Here is a 20,581-nt window from a genome sequence, read left to right on the forward strand (position 1 = left end):
AGGGCAGGCAGGGTGGGGCCCGTGCACCCGGGTGTTTGGGCATCCCAGACATGCCAGACACTTTTGGCGCTAGCGCCCTAGGCGGCGACGGCGGCGGCGTACCTTTGCCTGCCCTCGCTGCTCGCACTTGCACATCACCCACACCCACACACAACGTTTTCCCTGCATCCCCGTCGGTATCAGCCTGCGCGCGGCGGGCGTTGGGTTGCCCGTGAAATTGCTAGTCTGGCTGCTGGCTGCCCGTGAAATTAGGGCCGCTGCGCCATCCATCCACCCATCTCATCCCATCCCTCCCATCCCTCCCATCCCTCCCTCCCTCCCTCCCAACCATCTCGCTGGCGCGCCTCATTCACCCACCTCGCCTGCACGCCCGCCCGCCGCTAGCACCTGACGTAGCTGCTCGCGCGGGTATATGGGAAACCGCTTAGCACCCTTTGTTTCCCATCTCCCGCTCACGCACACCAAACGCCGCCCGCACAGTACCCGCACCAACCCTGCCCAAAACCTCCACACTTCTTCCTGCTGACTCCGCCAAGGGCTTCGATCATCAGCCTGTCCGCGATCCTTTCATCCCCCCCTCCTCTACCTCTTTCCACCTCACGCACTTTTGTTGCTGCTGCTGCCCGTCTTGTCCAGAATCTTCGCTTCGTGCCTGGGACCTACAAATACCACCTGTGCTCCAAAGGGTCCGTTCCCTCGCCCCCAAAGAAGCCTGCCATTGCTCCACGCGCCACACACAGAGTTAGTGTACGCCACTTGTCTGCTCTGCTCTGCTCGCTATCCCATACCATACCTTACCTCACCGCCCGCCATGGCCGCTCCACAGTCGCCAATTCCCATATACAACAACCCCGGCCTGTCTCGCCGCGAAAGCTCGAGACGCATGAGCCTGCCCAGGTCGTCGTCGTACCTCAATGCTGCCCGCGTCGCCGCGCCCAAGGACGGAGACGCCTTCAGCTATAACCCCGCCCATCTGCGCCATTGGTACTGCCCGCAAGAGCTCTGGGACCGTCTTCCCGACAACGTCCAAGGCGCCCTGGCTGCCTTGCAGCATGCTGGTGCTGCTGTCCTGACGGGTAAGTACTGCAAGTGCGCTTAGTCATGCCCGCGCCCCTCCCCCCCCCCCCCCGTTTTCCCATTGGCTCGTTAGCCACTGTCACGTGCCCACACTCGCCCGCGCCCTCGACCCGCCCGCGCCCAGCTGCTAACGACGCCCGCACAGGTTTTGAGCGCCTCGACAAGTACCTCGAGGGCTCCGAAGACAGCGACGGCGAGTCCAAGGCGTCGTCGGACGACTACCTGGCCCACCTCGACCAGCTCCCGTCGCCAAGGTTTCGCACCATCAGCAATGCCAGCAGCATGCTCCAGTCTGACGCCTCGTCACCTCTGACGTGTGCCTCGTCGACGTCGCAGTCGGGAAGCGCCTCGCCCGTAGCGCCCTCGGTTCCCGTATCCCAGGTCATGTGCCCTGGCTCGCCCATCTGCCTGGGTCCCGCGGAGCGCTCTCTCTCGCGCGAACGCTCCTTCTCGACGCCGCTCAAATCCCATGATGCCTATTATGCCGCGGAGCTGTCGCATCTGCGCACTGAGGCTCTTCCCCGCCTGCGTCATAAAACCTACAAGGTGGACAGTGCCTGGTCCGAGGCCAAGCCCCACATGCACGCCGACGACGTCAATGCCTTTGAGAACTGGCTGGCGGAGAAAAAATGCGCCGTCCTGAGCCTCACGGAACGGGGCAAGCGCCTGGCCACGGCTGTGGGCATCGCCAACACGGGCCTCGGCTGGTGCGCTCCCTAGAGGCTAGCCAAAGCCTATCTTTCTCTCAGCCTGCCTGTTTGACACAGACTCGCTGGAGCAAAAAAAAATTCGTCACGCCATGTACCCTGATCATGTCTGGTACGCGCTTCTTGGCAACCTTACGCTTTTTTTTTCCCTTTTCGTCTGCTTTCCCTAGGTTTCTTTGCTCTGCTTGGTGTGCATTTCTAGCGAGGAGTTGGTCGGTATTTACTCGGGTTAGGGATCTATAATGGACATGGGGAAACGATGCATCTTCACCTTGGACGGAACGGGACTGGCTGGCGCTCACGGCTTTCTTTTCCTAATGTTGCCGCCGAACTACGACAGACGGGGCGCCCACAATGGTGGCTGTAACTCGGCTCACGCCGGGACCTTGTGTGGTCAGCTCGGACACGTATAGCGAATGGCAATATTTACTTGACAGACGGTATCCACGGCACTTGTTACATGTGATGCACGTCATGGTGATTAGCCGGCCGCCGTTTGGCGCGACGGTGCCACGAAGCCCAAGGCCAGCTGCATGGAGATAAGTATGACTGCAGCCAAAGGGTAGCTGCCCGACGCATGCTGCAGCTTCGAGCAGATTCGATGCATCAATCTATTATCTCGAGCACGACGTGGAGAAGGGCCATGGGACAGGGGGGGGCCTGGACGGCTGGCCTGCTTCTATTGCTGGACGCTGGGCTGGACGCTGGCACTCACTGGCACTGGGGGGCTTGGAGGGGCGAGGGGTTGGCCCGGCGACAGCGGCCTAGCCCGATGCTGCATACGCGCCCCATGAACACTTACTTCGTTGCTGCAGCCGGCGGCGTTGGTCCGACACAGCACCAGCACCCAACAATGTTACACCAGCACGTCGCCTACGCCCCGTCATCAGCCATTATCTGTACGGTGTGGGAAGAAAGAGAAAAAAAAATGTCTCATTTTTTTCCCCGTTCTGTTCCAAGTTCTGGCGCGCCCAAAAACCCCAACCACTTGGCCTACGCTAGAGTGATGATGGCTTTCCACGCAAATGGCGACGAATCTAGAACACGCCTCTTCAACCGTCCTTCCGTGCCGTTCATGGGCCTAGCAGCATAGTCTGGCCATGGTTGTGTTCAATACGCGTCGTCATCCGTATCAGCTCGAGCTTGTCTGGCTCCATCTCGACTGATGCTGCTGCTGCTGCTGCTCATGCTGTTCGCCATGTCGTGGCCTCGCTGGCCCAATCTGCCCCCGCCACGTCCTGTACAAGATTCAGTATACCACGTATTCTAGACCTTTGGGCCGCTCGAGTCGTCGTCGACATACTTACCCGCACTGTCGAGCCCGGCCCGTTGGCCTTTGCCAGAGTTTATCGACGCCCCTGGCTCAACGGCGTCCAAGTCGTCAGACTCCGACTCTAAACCGCCACGCCTATTTCCACGACTACCGTGACGTCCCATCACGGCTCCGCGGCCATCCACCACCCCCTGGGACCATCTGCCCATCGCCCGATTTCTACCATCCATGCCCATACCCATACCCATGCCCTCGCCCACTCCCACTCCCACTCCCTGGCCTCGTCCTCGCGCTTTGGCCCCATCAGGTGGCATCATGTTGGGCCGCGGCATACCCGTGCCGTTCATCATCATCCTCTTCTTCCTGTCCTGCTTCCTCTTGACCGTCCAGCCGGGTTGCAGATACGGCGTCTCCACGCCCTCTGCATGCCCCATATCTGCTTCCCATGCAGAAACGTCATCTCCGAATCCTGCCCTGCCTGCAGCAGCCAAGCCGCTAATGCCATGTGGCATTTGGCCGATTCCTGATGTGGGCATGCCATAGGGATTACAGTTTACCACCATGGGCATTTGTCTGGCCATACGTGGATCCACCTGCCGCCCATTCATCATCAACGAACTCTGTCCCAATCCGGATGCCCCGACCGAGGGCCGCGCGGGGTCTGGCGCTTCGCTGAGGTGACGCCTTTCTTTCCTCATGTCTTCCAACCGCTCGTCCAGTGCCTCGAGCAAGTCGTCCTTGAGCCCCTGGAACTGCTCCTGGAGCTTCTCCCCCTCCTTGCTCTCCTTTCTCCTGCTCCGTTTCTCCTCCTTGTCACTGTCTTGGCTCTCTCCTTTCCTGCACCCACTGTGATCGCCGCAGTCTCGCCCCACGTCGTCTTTGAGTATATATCTAATCTCTCCGCTTCTGTACTCGTGCTCCTCGCCGTCTGAACCACTGCTGGCCCGGTGCCCATCCACGCGCGCACGGTACAAGACTCGCTGGCTCTTTCGACACCGGCAGTTTGTGGTACAGATGCAGGCGTCGAGAAAGGCATCACCCTCCACCCACTCTTTTCCCGATGGGCCGACCTGGCCTGACTTGTGCCCACGGTTCAGCCGTGCTGAGATGAGTCCATCCCTACCCCCACCTGACGTTTTTCGAGGCTTTTTTGCGTCGGCATACGCCCCCATGGGCACATGGTCGTAGTAGTCGTGGTTTGCCCGCCCGCTACCACCAATTCGCGGCGTCGGCTCTTGTGCCCGCGTAGCCGTACTACTACTAGACGGAGGACTAGCTGGCGACGGCCCAGCATAGTTCGCATAGGGGCTACCACCGGCTACGGGCATGGTTCCGTCTCCTCCCAACCTAGCCAGGTTTGGATTCGATGTGTATTCTGGTGGTGGTCCAATACCTCCTGCTCCTGCTCCTGCTCCTGCTCCCATTCTTGCATCGCCTCCTCCCCATGCCATGTTACCAGGATATCCGCCCATGGCCATTTCAGGCGCAGATCTGCCGTACCCACCTCCTCCTGTTCCACCAACGCCTCCACCTCCTCCCATCATAGCTAAATACTCAGTATTGTATCCTCTTGGACCCCGTCCCCGCATCCCGCCGCGCGGCCCTATACCCTCGGTCATATCCCCCACTGTACTCTCACTTTCTTCACTCTCCTCTGCAATCTCAATGTCTGTTCCCCCACCATATCCCCCCATGTGTTGTTGTCTTCCGCCACGCATTCCTCGTGCGACTGGTCCCTGTGGAAATGGCCCATATGGCGTGGCCATGTACACTGGGCCGCCGCCGCCGCCGCGGCCCCGGGTATAAGCATCTGGTCTTGAACGGGCATACAATGGCGGTGGATGGACCGTGAATGCTGTTCCTGGAAGGCGTAAGAAAAGAATACAAAACTTGGGCTTTGCTTGATACAGACCTGGGGGAACGAGCACTTTTCCCCTCGGAGCACTGACTTGCACCAGCGGCGGAGGCGTAGATTGTGATGCGCCCATGCTGCTGTCGTTATTTTTATCGTTGCTGTACTTGTCCGAGAGGATTGCTGCTACTTCGTTATGGATAGGAAAGAGAGTAAAGTATCCAGGTGCAGTCGAAAGTAGCTGCTTCACACACACACTCACTCACTCACTTACAAAGTCCCTCTTTTCTATCCAAAGTACTTGGTACGCTGCAAGTTTACACCACCACATCCACCCTCAAGACTCGCGAGAGTGAGAGAAAAAGAGAGAAAGTAAGCGAGAGAGAGAGAGGGAGAGCAAAGGGAGGAGGCTACAAGTCAAGCAAACTTCAACCCAACTACTCCCCCCCCCCTTCCTTTCTTCCTTCCCACAAACAGCAAGCACCACATAGATAACTGGCACGCTGCCATTTAACCCAGTAGTACCTTTGTTTGCTCGCTACACGACCACGACCACGACCACGCCACACCATGCCATGCCACGCACGCTGTGCACGACACATGCTCACACAGCATAAAAAAAAGGTATCATTACACGACATTTCTAGTGTAGCACAGTGCAGTGCAATGCAGTATAGTCCAGTCTAGTCTAGTGTAACGTAATGTAGTGTAGTGGTAATGCTGCATATGCCGTGTTCCAAGTATCTCTTTTCCTCGCACTAGCGTGTCCGCCCCTTTGTTTTTGTTTTTGTTTTTCTTTCGATGCTGGATTGGCGTTGCTGGTGAGTAAGTGGGCAAGTGACTAAGTGGGCAAGTGAGTGATTGAATGGGTACGTAGAGAGGGAGGGAGGGAGATGATTGAGTGACTAAGCGAGAATATCGTCGCGTGTGCATGTGAGAGGGGCTGGTTGGTTGTTTGGGCATGTTGCACACATAGATACATAGATACATAGATACATATATGTTTGACTAGTTGACTATAGTATGTCCATGTTATTCAGCTTTTTTTTGGGAGTTTATTCCAGCAGCTGGATTTTCGACGAGATGTACAGGGAAGAATGTCGGTGGATACGTATGGAATATGTACATGTGAGATGAGACTATGAGATGAAAAAGTGTTAGTCTTCACGGAAAAAAGAAATGAAAAGAGGGAATTACATGTCATCTGTGAATATGTAGCAATGTCCTTATATAATAAGCACCATGAGGGGAACCTGAAATAATAATAATAATAACAATGATAGACAGACATGAGTACATACTATAATAATTATCTAACCTATACAATACATATCATAATTCAAGACTTTTTATCGCATGCAAGCAGACACAAAGATTTATATTTAGACGCTCTATATACATGCACATGCTCATTACTCACTCCCAGATCTAAAAAAATCTAAACACCATCATTACTTCAACCCGACAAAGTCAAACTGCAACCCTCAATCTCCACGACAAAAAAAACACCATGTACATACTTGGACCGCAACGCCGACTAAAATAGCGCTGACAATACTACAGTAAGTACCCTGCAAAATTTCAAAGCACTGCAACACTAAACAAGCTCGAAAATTTTTTGGCCAACGTCTTTCGCGCAGCCTATGAGAAATGACGGCGGGTAACGCGGGCGCGACACCCACGTGTCTTATCGCGTGCTTGCATTGGTTACTTCAAAGTATTGACGGCGTTGCTATGTATTATTGGAAATGCCGCCAAGTAGATAAGTACATGGACCCAAAGTAAGCGCGCTGTCAGGCACACACACACACACACCGCTGAAATATGAAGGGTCAAACGATAGAGAGAAAAAGAGAGAATAAAAAAAAACACTCAAACTAACGCATGGTAGAGGCAATAATTCCAGCCATGTCATAGGCATATTCCGTGCACTTCAAAAGCCTCTCACCCACACTAGAGGCGTACTTTTACACACCCTATGTAGAGACATCTTCACAGGCACATGTCATGCATCTCTAGACCGCCAATTGAAGTCATGTGTGTATTCGCTTCAGCTTACTAGCCAATTGTGCACTACATCATCATCTTCATCGCTACTAATCGAATCATTACGCAGAATCTCATGATCCCATAGCCGCCCCCACCTCAACGCCAAAGCCATCCAATACCTAGTCGAAAGAAAGAAAGAAAGAAAGAAAAGACGCAAGCAATGATAACAAGATGCAACAAGACACGAACAGCTAGGACACACAAAACACCACCAACACCACACTGCAGCAACCCGACTAGCGCGGTCTCGGACCATAATGGATACGCCCTCATAAAATGAAAACAGTCGCTTGGATCAGCGTACGGGCGTGTTTGACTCGGGGAACAGATGCGCAGCACCTGCGCCCGTCAAAACCTTTCTTCCCTTTCCACGTCGCCAAAACCCCAATCTGAGTCGGTGCGAAAGCGAAGAGTATTGGCGAAGCTAAAACGCAAAGAGATGCCAGTAAGTAAGTGTGTCCAACAATGGAAATAGAGGAATGGGTATCGATGATGAAGAGGAATAGTGGGACTTTAGAAAATCATCGATCGAACCTGATCTCTGCGTCCTGACCTCGCCGCCGACTCTTGCGTTCGCGGCCGTGGCGTTGGCGCATGTGACATGCGCACATCCTTCAGAGGTGGCGCTGGCGCATGCGATTGTGTCCGAGCGTGACCCTTGACAGGGCTGGAACTAGGTTTGGCGGGCTGCACATCATGCGACTGAGTGCGTGTGTGACCAGGACGACTAACGTTCGACGCCGGCGTTGTGGGTTGAGTCGATGCTAGCTGTGCACGCTCCTTGCGTTCCTTGCGCTCCTTCTCGAGGACCATGGCAGCCCAGCCCTTATTCTGAGCAATGTCCTTGCCAACAGTCTCGGAGAGAACCTTCATCCAGGCCTCCTTTTGCTCGCGGCTGTCGGCGTAAAAGTCAATGACCTCGCCGTTGGCAAAGCGGATGCGGAATCCCTCTTCAACAAACATGTATCCCTCTTCATCTTCAGCAAAGCCAGACTTTCTGCGGCCCCCACTCTTGGTCGCAGACGGCTGCTGAAGCGCGGACCTGTCGTCCATAAGCTTCGAAGCCTTGGCCAGATTGATGGTCGCGCGAGGCTGCCGCGTGGATTCGTGATACGCCGTCAGTTTGGTGCCTTCCAAGCGGAAGAACCGTCGACGCCAGTACTGAGTCATGTTAGTTTGCTATGGTGAACCAGTGGTTGTGTGAGGTACTTACCGGGCAGTCGCCACCTTGCTGGCTCAATGTACCCTCGAAGCTAATGTCCTTGACCTGTTCAGCCTCCTTGAGCTCGCGAATGCAAGCGTTCATGCTCTTGGGCATATCCTCATCTTTGGCATTCTTCGGCCTCGGCACGTACAACAGCTGCAGAGTAAGCTTGCCGACTCGGTAAGGAGGACGGCGAACAACACCCCCACGCTTGCTCTTGACGCTGCTTCCGCCGGTGTTGTCCACGGCCCACTCGTTGAAGCACGGAACATCAACGGTGAGCGGCCGGCCATAGGCTTGGTTCTCGTGGTTGCTGAGGCAAACATAGGCACGTGCAAAGGATCCATCGGGTCCGACCAAGTCATGGAGGAGGTCCCACGCCGTCGCCTGGTAGTTGCGCTTAGCGGCCGCCTGAGCCTCCTGCTGCTCCTGAAGCGCGATGCGATCGGCCTCTTCTTGCGCCTTGCGCTCCTGCTCCTTTCTCTTCTTTGGCGACGAGAGGAGATTGCGGAAGGCCGAGTGCGACTTTTTGTGGTTCACAATCTTGGTGGGTGGAACAACAACCTGCGGTGCTACTGGAGGCTCCAGTTTTGTCTGGAGCGTAAGCTGGAACTCGAGATCGTCAAGGACAACAAGCTCAAATTCTTGGCCAATCGGAGCAGACTGCGAAAGCTCTAACCAAGCCGTGGTGACACAGTGCAGGCCGTTGTCAAGGGTTAGTTGGAAGTTGACACGCTCCTTCTTGGGAAGGGGAAGGTCGAGGTCCTTGACACCAATCACCTTGACAAAGACTCTGCCGCGCTCCTCGCCATCCTCAAACTGATCATCAGCGCTCTGCTCAGCAACCGCACCCAGACCCCCAGAGACAGCCGAGTCCTGGCCAGGAAGGGGTGGAGCAGGACCTTCGGAAGTCCGGGCCCGTCGACCCGAGGCAGTGCGAATGCTCTTGCGTCGGGGCTTGCCATTCCAAGGCTCTTTTGTCCAAGGCTTGCGCTCGATGCTAGCCTTACGCGAAGTGATTCGGGCGACTGATTCGGGGGCGCCATCACCCGTGGGAGGCTTCTCGTCACTAAATTGCCGACTGCTTGCAACCACCACCTTGGTGTTCTCACGCATCATGTATCCCTTCTTCTGTGAAGCAATGATGTGGTCAAATTCCTTGTCAAGCCCAAAGCTGAGATCATTGGAATCGTCTCCAAGATTAAGATCGCCGAGCTTGAGATCAAGCATGCGGTTCTCCCTGGTGGTAAGGCTCAACTGTGAATCTTCCTCGTCAACATTGCTCATGTCCAGGCCAAGGGATTGGCGCTTGGGGCTGCGCTCGGGAACAGGCGGAGCAAATCCACCACTGACTTGACGACGGGTGGCGGCCATGTCAACCTCGTCGGGAATAAGCGACGGGCGTGTCTTGAGTTTTCCGCCCGCACCCCTGATGGTTGCCTCGCGTTGGGGAACCTCAATATCTTCATTAGGGAGAGGTGATTGGGGAATGGGATGCCGAATGACAGAGCCTGGAGTGCTGGGCGCATCCGATTCAGAATCGTCGTCCTCAGCGTCCGCCGGCTCTGGGGTGACAGGTCTTTGAAGACTTTCGCGCATGGCCTCTAGCTTGGGAGCATTGTCGAGCGGGCCTGGGACAGTGTCCAATGGAGCCTTGACGGGATCGAGGCTGAGGTCCGTGTCCTTGTCTTCAAAGTTGCAGTACGAGTGGTCTTGCTCATCCTGCTTCTTCTCCGCGACAGGTGAAGAAGGGGCCGCAGTCGGTGTTGGTGGGCCGGAAGAGTCGATAGTGCTCTGCGATGTTGGCTGCTCCTCTGGGACAGGAGAGTATTGGCTCTCGTCGTCTTCGTCTTCCGACTCTTGCGGCATAGGATGGTGGATAACCGATGACTCGCGCTCATAGTCTTCAAGGTCGGACATGGAGCTACCATCTACGTCTGTTGCGTCGGCGGGATCCCCATGGGCTACATCTCCATAGTTGTAGGCGTCGACAACGCTGTCTGCTTCACTGTGAGAAGCCTGGCGTGGGTGCTCGTCAAAGTTGGACGAAGGTTCGCGCGAAGGAATAGGAACGTCGGGATCCAGGTCAGCAAGATCGCCATAGCTGCGCTCAGGACTGTACTCTGGCTCAAAGTTGCTGTATTCCGCGTCGGAGTCGTCGCCTTCGCCATCCTGGAAATTGCGGCTCTTGACGCGGCGCAGAATGGATTCGCGCGAGATGCGCGGCACCAGTCTCAGTTCCTCGGCAGTGATCTCCGACTGATCCACATCCGCCTCTGTAACGTCCTCCTCAGCCTGCTTGTTCTTCTTGTCCTGCATCTCTTGTGTGGGTGTACTTGTGTCGCGGTCATTTTCAACGTTCAGCAAACGCATTCGATCCTCAAGTGTCATGGAGACTTCGCGCATGTTGAGGAGATCGCTCTTAGAGATACCAGCAGCTTGCGGAAGCTGAGGAAGGGACCGCCGCCTGTCGTTGACTCGTTCAGCAGCAGCGGACAAGCCAACGCTCGAGTCGCGCCGCCGGCTGCCGTCTTGTGCAGAGAAGCCAGGAAGAGGAGGAAGTGGCCTAGCGTCGCCATCAGAGGCCGTGGAGCCCAGACGTGATTCGTATCGCGGGCCATTGGGATTCGCGGAGGGCATCGGGCTGTTCTCGCGGCCTTCAAAAACGTCGTCGTAGGTATCGGTGAGGGAAGTGTCGGCGGCATCGGGGCTCATGTGGCGCCAGTCCTCTGGCAGCACGACAGGCGTCTTGTCGGTGTCCTCGAGGGACGCATCAAAGCTGTCGTCCTGGTCGAAGCTCATCTCCTCCTCCGTCTCCTCTTCCGAGTCGTAGCTGCCATCTCTTGACGCGGTTGTCACAGACGGGTCGGGTGTGACCATCTCAAACTCTGTGATTTGGGGAGGTTTGGTGTCGAAGGTCACACTCTTAGCATGGCGACGCAGCGGGCGGGGGGTCTGTTGCACGTTGTCCTCGTCGTCGGAGAAGACGGCACTGGAGTCGCCGTTGTACTGTGGCGAGTTGAAGCGCCCGTTGCTGACGAGCGACGACTTGGTCGGCGATGCGCGGCCCTCTTGTGGCGGTGACTTTGCCGGCGACGCGAAAGACGACTGTGTGGGGAGCTTCGCTGGGGAGGTCTTGGCCGGGCTGAGGACGGGTATCTTTGTCTGGCTCTCGGAGCGGGCGTGTGGGAAGCCCTTGAGGGGCAGGCCACTGCCGCCGTATGCGTTGCCCTGAATGACGGTGCTGAGGGGACGTCCTGCAGCGAGGGGGCGGTCGAGGGGCTGGACCAAGGTGGGATCGTACTCGTGCTTCTGCTCGCGGGCGAACATGCTGCTGTTCTTTACACGTGACTGCTTCTTGAGGTTCTCAATCGAGTTGCGCTTGGGCGAGAGCGGTGAGCTAATCTCGTGCTCGTTCTCGGACGCTTCGAAGCGGCTCTTGGGCGATGTGGTCTGCTCCTTCCAGAAGAGGCGGGGGCTGTGGGTGAAGGGCGACGAGTCGCGGTAGGGCGAGCTCTCCTTGGACAGCTGGATCTTCTGGAGGGGGGCGACGGGTCAGTTTGCTTTGTATGGCGTGGGCGCGGCAGCCACGTGCACGTACCTTTGTTGACTGGTTCCAGCTGGGCGAGTTCCTGCGGTGCTCGTGAGGGCTGATCTCGGACAGCGGACGGCCATTGCCCTTTGTGGGCGAGGGCGTCGGCGTCTTGTTGATGCGCAGCGGCGACACCTGCGGGCGTTGTTGTCAGTATCGACGGGCGGTGGGCGCGGCGAGGCGAGGCGAGGCGGCAGAGAGCAGCGGGCGGGCGGTGTACTTACGCCTTCGTTTTGCGACATGCTTGCGCCTCGGAGCTGCTCGCTCGCGTACAGAGAGGCCTTGTCAGGCTTTGTTGTCGAGTGCAGCCGAGCAGCAGGCTCCCTCAAGGAGTCGGTCGGGCGCGCACAGGCAGAGCAGCAGATGCGCGAGAGCGAGCGAGCGAGAGGGCGCGGGCGCGGGTCAAATACAAGGCAAAAAAGAAGCGAAAGGCACCCACAGAGCGCTGAGGCGGATGTGCAGAAGCAGGAGCAGGAGGCGGAGGATGGAGGAGAGGTGTGGATGCGTGTGGTATGATATGAGTTGGGACCGTGGGCGCTATCAAGGTGTTGATAGCCGGGGTGTGAGCAAGGCGGAGGTGTTGGGGCGGAGTTGCCGCAGCAACGAGCCGCTTGTGGCTGGTGCGCCGCCCGCAATCGCATCCAGCACCAGCGCACCGCCGGCTGCTTAGCGCTGGCGCCCAAAATTATCGCTGTCGCCTTGGCCTGCCACTCGACCACAGATCGCCCGTGCAGGCCCCCCCCCCCCGACGTCAGATGGGCTGCTGCTGGCGCTAACTTTTTTTTCTTCCCCGCGCGACGTCGACGGCAGTGGACGGGTGAGTGAGTGAGTGAGAGAGAGAGAGAGAGAGAGAGAGGCACGCACACACACAGCCTTCGAAAATCATTCCAATTGCACCAGGCATGCTGCGTCGACGGCCTTCCGTCTGTCCCTTTTGCGAGCTGGGCCCGCTGCTGAAGCCGCTGCCATCACCACCACTACTGCCACTGCTGCGCCGGCAGCCCCTTCACCAGGCCCGCCTGTACACGCAGAGGGAGCGCAATGGCGGTGCCTATATACCAGCGTCATCATCGCCGTCTGGGCCACTGCGCTCGACAAGGACCCGCCATGTGCCCCGGCCGCCGCGCATGGTGCTTGCAGAGGACGTCGCGCGCACGTCAGAAAGCAGGCCAAAGAAAAAGCCCGACGCCTTCGCCTACCTGAATCGAACCGAAGCCCCGCGCGGCCTCGAGCGCATGCGGCAGCCGCGAGAATCCCGTGGGCCAAGAGCCGCTGCCGGGCGCGACCAGAGCAGGGCGAGGGCACGACCTGAGCCCTTCCACGCCCTCAAGATGCACAGCTCGCTGCACCAGGTCCCCTACTCCGACCGCACCGCCATCAAGCGCAACATCGACCAGTACGACTCCTTCGACAAGTTCCCCCTCGCCGAGCCCGTTCTGCGCGCCGTCAACGATGCCCTGCCTGGCCTCGAGTACCGCAACCCCACGCCTGCGCAAGCCGTCGCCATACCCGCCCTGCTCGGCATACAGAAGGCGGTACGGAGCAGAGCAAAGGCTGGCAGAACCGGCCCAGACACATTCCTGCTGGCAGCCGAGACGGGGTCGGGCAAGACGCTGGCATATCTCCTGCCCACGCTAGACGCTGTCAAGCAGCAAGAGATGGGCGACAGGGCCGAGGCCGAGGAGCAGGCAAACAAGGCCGCCGAGGAAGCAGCCGCAAAGCAGCACGAGAAGAGGACAGACGTGTTTGCCGTCGAGGAGCCAGAGATCAACAAGGCCGTCGACCCAGCACGCCCACGAGCCATTATCCTCGTCCCCTCCGCCGAGCTGGTCGCCCAGGTCGGCGCGGTCGCAAAGGCTCTCTCGCACACAATCAAATTCCGCGCTGCGCCCATCTCAGCCAAAATGTCGGCCACGGTCATCCGCAAGCAGCTCTTCAACCCCAACGGCGTTGATGTCGTCATCAGCACCCCGCCGCTCCTTGCCAGCATTGCCGAGACCAACCCCAACATCCTTGCGCGTGTCACGCATCTCGTCTGCGACGAGGCAGACTCTCTCTTTGACCGCTCTTTCAAAGAGAGCACAACCGAGATTCTCGAGCGCGCTACTCCGTCGCTCAAGAAGCTGGTGCTGTGCTCTGCCACGATACCCAAATATCTCGACAAGTACCTTGCAGAGAAATTTCCCGACATGCAGCGCCTCGTCACACCGAACCTGCATGCCATTCCGCGGCGAGTGCAGCTGGGCGTTGTAGATGTAAACAAAGACCCCTACCGTGGCAACAAGATGCTTGCATGTGCCGACACGATATGGCAGATTGGCAAGGCATCGGCCGATTACGACCCCACCGAAGGCAAGGAGGCGATAGCAGTCAAGCGCATCTTGGTGTTTGTCAATGAGCGCGAGGATACCGAACAAGTGGCACAGTATCTGGTCAAAAAGGGAATCGATGCCCTAGCCTTCCACCGCGACACGGACCCTTTTCGCCAAGCAAAGATTCTCCAGTCCTTCACCAGCGATGCGCCAGCCAGTTCGAGTGAAAGCGAAGAAAAAGCACCCGCCGCCCCGCCACCAACAAGTAAACACAGGCTGGGCAACACCAAGGTGATTGTTACCACGGATCTCGGTTCAAGAGGTATTGACACTGTGTCTGTCCGCCACGTCATCCTGTACGACGTTCCACACACGACTATTGACTTTATCCACCGTCTAGGCCGCACAGGGCGCATGGGACGCCGGGGAAGAGGCATTGTGCTGCTGGGCCCCGGCGACCGAGCAGACGTTGTAAGGGAAGTGCGCGAGGCCATGTTTAGGGGCGAGGCGCTCATCTAGAGGGGAATGTGGTGTAGTATACTTAGTGTATGATTAGGAGGGTGTGTATGTCCATGGCCGCATACCGAGTCGGGTTGGCCCACGACGCCGTTACGATTGAATCAAAAGAAAATAGAACAGAAAGCAGGAACCACTCTTTGACCCGTCCGTTGCCACTACTCGGCCGCGGGACCTGGCAGCACTCTCTCATACTCTCTTCCCCAGTCTTGGTGTAGACAAGATTGGCATAGATGGCCGGGTGGTACGCTACCGGCCGTGGCCCGGGCAACGACACAAGGAACGGCTTGTATTGAATGCAGCGATGCACACGTGCGTTTCAATGAATCCCAACGCTACCAGTGGCTCAGCGCCGTCAAGACACGGGCAATTGCTCGCTTGCAACCGTGACGGCAACGCTCATGATGGGCGCGATTCATTGACGCGCCGGTAAGCGTGTCAGCAATGACGCGATCCAATGGCCCCTGCAGGCACTAAGGCAAGCGAGGGGACCTGCGCCAACTTAGAGTTCACGGCTCCATGTCGCAGCCGTCTACTTAACCATGCTCGCCCGTGGAATGTCTCGCCAAAATGCGCCCGACGCTGAGAAGATCGTGCAATGCGTGCGCCAGGTCCAAGCTGAGCTGCGATCTTCGCAAACCAAAGTGTTCACGATGCATCAAGAGGCGCATCGGCAGCTGCGTGTATGCGAACGAACCGCTGACCTTGTCGTCGACCGAGCCCAACGCCATTGAAGACTCCAACTCCGGTTCGGCCTTGCCACCCGCCAGCGAGCTGCTGCAACCATCGCCCCCTCGCCCTCTACGGCTTGGTTTCAGCCAGGCGCTTGACCCCTTCGACTCGTATCCACGGACCAGGCTACCACGAGCTCGCGTGCAGCATCTGATCCAACACTGTGAGTCCATTGTGTCTGTCTGCCCGTCCGTCCGTTCGTGCGCGCGCTTGGTACGGATTCTCAACCCCGAAGAAGCCACCAAGTCCATGCTTCTTCCTCTCAGTCATGGATGGGTGGACTTGCGCAGAGTATGCCCCTTGACCGGGCGCTGTGCACTTTTTACTCCCCCAGTGGCCGCCGGCATCGCTCCGACTCCAGCTCCTCGGAAGCTTCGCGGCACCGCTGACATAATATAGTTCTGTCAAACATTGCCTTTCAGTACTACCCCTTGGACCTTGGAAAGTCGTCCAACCCGTTTGTTGTTTCATGGTGGCCGCTCGCGCTCAACGATCCCGCCTTGTTCCATGTATCGCTGCAGACAGCCTCGCTGGATGCGGAACTCAAGGCCCAAAATGGATTCAAAGACTCGGAGATGCTCATGGCCGACTCGATTGCCTTGGTGCGACAGCGCGTCGAGGATCCACTCCTGGCATGTGGAGACGAGACTATAGATTCCGTCGTGACCCTTGCTGCTATAGAGGTAAACATATCCCTGCTTATCTTGTCCTAATATCACCATAATGAGCTGATGTTCGTGTTGCAGTTTGGCAAGGGGAACACGGCTGTCGGCAGCATGCACATTGAAGGCGTCAAGAAAATGGTCCAGATGAGAGGAGGCATCCATAATTTGAAATTAACAAGCCCTCTCACAGCGCGTATGGTTGCCAGGTAATGCCTCTTGGAGCTCGAGGCATATCTGCATGCTGACACGTGCAACCAGGGTCTCCTTGGTATTGATGCAAACTCCACAGTTTAGTGTCCAAAACGACCATAGATGCGGAGACGCCATAGCCCCAATTCAGCAATGGACCGAAGTCGATAATGTCAGCCACCAAGAGCTTCCCGAGTGTTTTGTCGGACTTGATCTCGAGCCTGTGTTGAGCGACGTCGTCTTGCGACTCCGCAATATCCTTAACACGTCTCGGCAATCTGATTTATCCACTACCGATCTCCATGATCTCGCAAACTTTATTTTACACCGACTATGCTCTCTGGAGCCATTGAATCACCAGAGTTTCCAAGTGAGCCCTTTGTCCGAATGCCTTCGATATGCAGTGGTCCTCTACATGCTCATCATCCATGGACCAACGTACTTCACCCATGCGCACTTGCAATTGAACCTGGTCTCCAAACTCAGAGCTCGCCTGGAAGACACACCCGACCCAGTATCCGTCGGCCACGCATCCATCGCTTTATGGGTTGTATCGGTAGGCCTGGTTGCATCAGCTGACACGCCGGATGGGCTCTGGTTTCATGGTCAAGCCCAGGCGCTCGGTGGGTACTCGGACCTGCACACTTGGACGGATATCCTTCCCCACCTTGAACAGGTCCTGTGGTCCGGTAACCATGCTGCCGAAGCCATGTTCCGACAACGGTGGGAAGCAGTCTTGAATGCAAACCCATCACACGGTTGTCAGCTCACCTTTGCCGCATCTGGCGTGTGCCGAAGACAAATGGAGGAATCCGAAAGCCCGTATACGAAAACCTGTATACGACCATCCGACTACGTTTGACTGGCCAGCCACACTTGGCAGCAAATCCTTCTCGCTCAAGCGCATGCACATGTAAGTCGGAGACCCTAGTTCTCGGACACTAGTCCGCATTGGCCTGCCATCATCAATTTGTAACCGAATGCATGTCATAGAGCTAGCGCCTTATACCCGTAGCTGGGCAACCGGCACATGCTACACACACGTGGGGCCTAGGCCCTAGCAGAAAGACATCAAACGGCACAACAGCCCAATCCGACGCTGCCCGGACGTCTTCGTTGTAATATCGGCACGAATACGACGGGGACCATCGCCGATCCTTGTTGACATGTCTTGCGAAAGACAACATGGCCTCGTCGCGAAAGACGGTGGTAAGCATTCGAACCACCAGTACCATGTACCACACCGCATTGTGGACTTGTTATTGCGCTCACCTGCTGCGCCATCTGAGGCGCTGTGACTTGGACAGTCGGCATCATGCCGCAAAAAGGCTTTGTCCACGTCACTGCATTTGGTGGCTAAAGCACATGATGCACATCAGAGCGTGACGCGGTGCAGGAGGATGGCGCAGCAACGCATGTTGAGATGGTGTTGACATAAGTACATAGGCCTTGTCCACAGCTGTGGTAAAGTGGAGTCGGCGTATTCGGTGTCGCTGCCCGAGTAACGGGAAAGCGGATACACGTAGCCTTGCTTCGTGTTTTGGCGCGGTAGCCTTGTGATGCGCGCCTATCTTTGTTTATCGGTAGACGGCGTTAGCTACATAATGCAATGTCTTCTCCAACGCCACCTGATATGCAGTGCGACACGGCATCTAGTAGTCACGAATCAGCGACGCGTGTTCGAGCATGCCGTCTACGCGCCCCGAGTATTCGACACGGTTACCGGGCCTACCATTTCGCCATACCGTCAGCGTTCGCGTGGCATGTGATGGGTATCGAGAGATTGATGCTCTCAACACAAGCTATCCCAAATCTCAGAGCAACACGCATGGCGGCCGTTTTCGCAGATTTTCTCGTAGAGAAACGATGCTGAACATGGTCCAATGCGAGGGAAAGACAAGTCGCCTCCTCCCCCTCGTCTCAGCCTAATGATAATCTACCGTTGGAGGGAAAAGCCACATGGCTGCAGCCCCTCAGCTAGCGGTTATGTAGCATTCCATCAGGCTGAAAGACAGCCTGAGAAGACTCGTTCTTGATCTCGCTCAAATCTAGGCGGCTGAAGCGCTTGCATTGCACTCCGAGCCCAAGAGTCAAGAAGTGAGTATGCATTTCCTCCAAAACCATCAAGAGCAGAACTCTCGTCCCGTTCCAAAGCAAACACATTCGCTAAAAGATTATGCCATCACTTCATCCAGCTCTCGCCGCTACCGCTGCCGCCGCCACTTCTTCCAACCCACCTCCCCCTAATGCGTTACAACAACTGCCCCCGCTGCCGCAACACACGCCGTCTCCCCATCCGCTGCGACCGCTGCAACGGCACAGGCCGCCGCCACGCGCAGTGCCAGCAGTGTAATGGGCGAGGTGTCCACCGCGCTGCGAATGGCATTAATGCGTTTCGGTGTATGATGTGTCGTGGATCGGGGACGGTAATTGGCCCTTGTGCAAAGTGTATGGGAAGGGGAGTTAGTAGCACTGCTTGTCCGTGTATGGGGTGAGTTTTGGGCGTGACGGTGTTTGTTGAGAAGGAAGCCGTGCCCTTATGCTAGAGTTACCATGTTTTATTGAGTTGTCACATAGGAGTGTGGTGGGAGAAAGCCTGCTCCATGCATTACACCTTTGAACAATGCTTACATAGCCTGCAGTTTGACAAAACCATTCCTGGTACAAGTCCCAATCCGACGGCGGCTACGATTTGCATTCAACCGCTCTTCAATATCAGAGTTTCCAATATTCTAGCCTTGCTGAGCTTTTCTCAGTCACTACCGCTGCACCCGTCGAAGCTGAGGACTCTAACCCGCAGAGTTCCAACTTACTCGCGCAACACACGCCCAACATATTTCTTGTAGTTTTACCCCCTTACTTTCCCAACAATCCAATGGACGTCGTTGCAACCCAAGACGATATGCTGTTGGGTTATTTAAGATGGTGAACAATATAGTTTTTGCATATCTTGTGGCCATTCTAGAAAATGATGGTTTGGCCACTCGCTGTGTTGGAGAGGGGCAACCTATGTATGGAATTGCACCCAAACAGCTGTGTGTCCTACCGGCCAAGTTCCTCGCAATGGAATTGCACTCACTACTTGTACATGTACAGCCGTTGTTGGGGGGGGGGCACCAGCAATGGGCTTCATTGGCTGGTTGGCAAGGCTCCCCCCCCTACTTGCCTAATGGTCGACGTGACGCCACACACTGGGCTTCCCCAAACACCCAACACGCCTGGTATATATCAACAGCCGCCGCCGCCATGTCGCCTTTCTGCGGAACAAGATGCCCTTTTGCATCGCGCTCTATCCCGCCATGAAAGCTCCAAGCCGGCTCTCGTTGCTGGCGCCGCTCTGGTCTCACTCGTCGTCGCCCGGCCACTGCACCATTCCAGGATCCCGTTTCTCGTCTTCGACCGCGAAGCGTCCATTCTATGCCGCGCACACGGCTATCGCCTGCGCCTCTGAAGCCAAGGCATCGACGCGATAGAAGACGTTCTCGGCCCTGCCGACTTCCAGAAATTACTCGAGGGAAACGAGCCGAGTGTCGAGGGTGGAGAGCGAGCCGTTGATCAACAGGGATGGAAATATCAGGGTATTCATATCAGCATCTCGTGTGGGGACATGCGTAAGCTTTTGACCGAGCGCCTGGAATAAAAGGTATGGTGGAAACATGACCCTATGGACTACGGCATTATGAGCTATGAGAAGACGGACAAGCGGGTACCATTGGTCTTTACCGCCGACAGTACACCGTACACCTACAAGCCAAGAGAGATCGATGTTGATCGGTGGCGAGGCAGTCGCTCGGCAGCTGTTCAACGGCGCCGTCAACGTCTACAGTATTGGCTCGCGAGATTCACGAGTCAGACATCCACGACGCTGGCGACACGGACATCGCTTATTTACTCAGCGACAACTACGCGCGTCAGGCCTCTTTACGACAAGATGAGCGAATCCCAGGCAACCTTCTGGAAGATTACTTGTTTTTCTCTCAACGGCATCCCTGAATGGCCCAATGATACACGCGTCACGGTTGTGGGCGATGCCAATGCCGTGCATGCGATGACGCCGGTAGGCGGTAGCGGCGCCAAACTGCAGTACGTACGCGATTCAGCCCTGCTAGTGCTGGTAGATCGATTGATTACAGAGACCTGGGACCGTGGCGACAGGTGAACGGGCGTGACAGAGGCCCACGAGAAGGAAACGTTTACGCGACTGAAGCTGCCAAGAAGAGCTACTACCTATGGAATGGCTACTTATAGGTAGCGCAGGGCGCCCGACTGAAGGGCGTCTCGACAGGCACATAACTGAACCTATGGCAATACTATGGTCTGCGTACCGGGAAGATTGTGCTGGAGCAGCGCCAAGTGACCAAGTGGCGTGACAACGCCTGTTCGAGCAGAGCAGAGCAGAGCAGGTTGAGAGGT

The 20,581-nt window shown here is 56.6% G+C and overlaps 6 protein-coding genes across 6 annotated transcripts; 4 read left to right on the forward strand and 2 right to left on the reverse strand.

Moving 5' to 3' along the window:
* The first annotated feature begins 493 nt into the window (after nucleotides 1-493).
* On the forward strand, nucleotides 494-2,219 carry SETTUDRAFT_164937 (uncharacterized protein). The gene is made up of 2 exons (XM_008031116.1): nucleotides 494-1,076; nucleotides 1,223-2,219. The coding sequence occupies exons 1-2, from the start codon at nucleotides 812-814 to the stop codon at nucleotides 1,795-1,797; spliced, it is 840 nt and encodes a 279-aa protein (XP_008029307.1). The 5' UTR covers nucleotides 494-811; the 3' UTR covers nucleotides 1,798-2,219.
* An 831-nt stretch (nucleotides 2,220-3,050) lies between these two features.
* On the reverse strand, nucleotides 3,051-4,535 carry SETTUDRAFT_22349 (uncharacterized protein; the record flags this gene model as incomplete). The annotated part of the gene is made up of 1 exon (XM_008030577.1): nucleotides 3,051-4,535. One exon carries the CDS (start codon nucleotides 4,533-4,535, stop codon nucleotides 3,051-3,053), a length of 1,485 nt encoding a protein of 494 aa, XP_008028768.1.
* A 2,445-nt stretch (nucleotides 4,536-6,980) lies between these two features.
* On the reverse strand, nucleotides 6,981-12,262 carry SETTUDRAFT_140400 (uncharacterized protein). The gene is made up of 4 exons (XM_008031117.1): nucleotides 11,979-12,262; nucleotides 11,764-11,889; nucleotides 8,172-11,699; nucleotides 6,981-8,119 (listed from the first exon to the last, which is right to left on the reverse strand). Exons 1-4 carry the CDS (start codon nucleotides 11,994-11,996, stop codon nucleotides 7,472-7,474), a joined length of 4,320 nt encoding a protein of 1,439 aa, XP_008029308.1. The 5' UTR covers nucleotides 11,997-12,262; the 3' UTR covers nucleotides 6,981-7,471.
* A 372-nt stretch (nucleotides 12,263-12,634) lies between these two features.
* Nucleotides 12,635-14,885, forward strand: SETTUDRAFT_164938 (uncharacterized protein). Its single transcript, XM_008031118.1, has one exon. The coding sequence runs from the start codon at nucleotides 12,657-12,659 to the stop codon at nucleotides 14,583-14,585; it is 1,929 nt and encodes a 642-aa protein (XP_008029309.1). The 5' UTR covers nucleotides 12,635-12,656; the 3' UTR covers nucleotides 14,586-14,885.
* A 267-nt stretch (nucleotides 14,886-15,152) lies between these two features.
* On the forward strand, nucleotides 15,153-17,030 carry SETTUDRAFT_22352 (uncharacterized protein; the record flags this gene model as incomplete). Its single annotated transcript, XM_008030578.1, has 4 exons — nucleotides 15,153-15,477; nucleotides 15,714-15,997; nucleotides 16,061-16,185; nucleotides 16,238-17,030. The coding sequence occupies 4 exons, from the start codon at nucleotides 15,153-15,155 to the stop codon at nucleotides 17,028-17,030; spliced, it is 1,527 nt and encodes a 508-aa protein (XP_008028769.1).
* A 2,802-nt stretch (nucleotides 17,031-19,832) lies between these two features.
* Nucleotides 19,833-20,327, forward strand: SETTUDRAFT_22353 (uncharacterized protein; the record flags this gene model as incomplete). Its single annotated transcript, XM_008030579.1, has 1 exon — nucleotides 19,833-20,327. The coding sequence occupies one exon, from the start codon at nucleotides 19,833-19,835 to the stop codon at nucleotides 20,325-20,327; it is 495 nt and encodes a 164-aa protein (XP_008028770.1).
* Nucleotides 20,328-20,581: the final 254 nt, after the last annotated feature.

This window comes from Exserohilum turcica (assembly GCF_000359705.1).
Source record: "Exserohilum turcica Et28A unplaced genomic scaffold SETTUscaffold_5, whole genome shotgun sequence".
NCBI classification, from domain to species: Eukaryota; Fungi; Ascomycota; class Dothideomycetes; order Pleosporales; family Pleosporaceae; genus Exserohilum; species Exserohilum turcicum.

Excerpts from the sequence above, each read along its gene's own strand:
- SETTUDRAFT_164937 (XM_008031116.1), top strand. The coding sequence starts at position 812 with ATGGCCGCTCCACAGTCGCCAATTCCCATATACAACAACCCCGGCCTG. Across the intron at positions 1,077-1,222 it reads TGGTGCTGCTGTCCTGACGG|GTTTTGAGCGCCTCGACAAG; the intron begins GTAAGTACTGCA and ends ACGCCCGCACAG.
- SETTUDRAFT_140400 (XM_008031117.1), bottom strand. Across the intron at positions 11,700-11,763 it reads GCTGGAACCAGTCAACAAAG|AAGATCCAGCTGTCCAAGGA; the intron begins GTACGTGCACGT and ends GCCCCCCTCCAG. Across the intron at positions 8,120-8,171 it reads AGCAAGGTGGCGACTGCCCG|TACTGGCGTCGACGGTTCTT; the intron begins GTAAGTACCTCA and ends AACATGACTCAG.
- SETTUDRAFT_164938 (XM_008031118.1), top strand. The coding sequence starts at position 12,657 with ATGCTGCGTCGACGGCCTTCCGTCTGTCCCTTTTGCGAGCTGGGCCCG.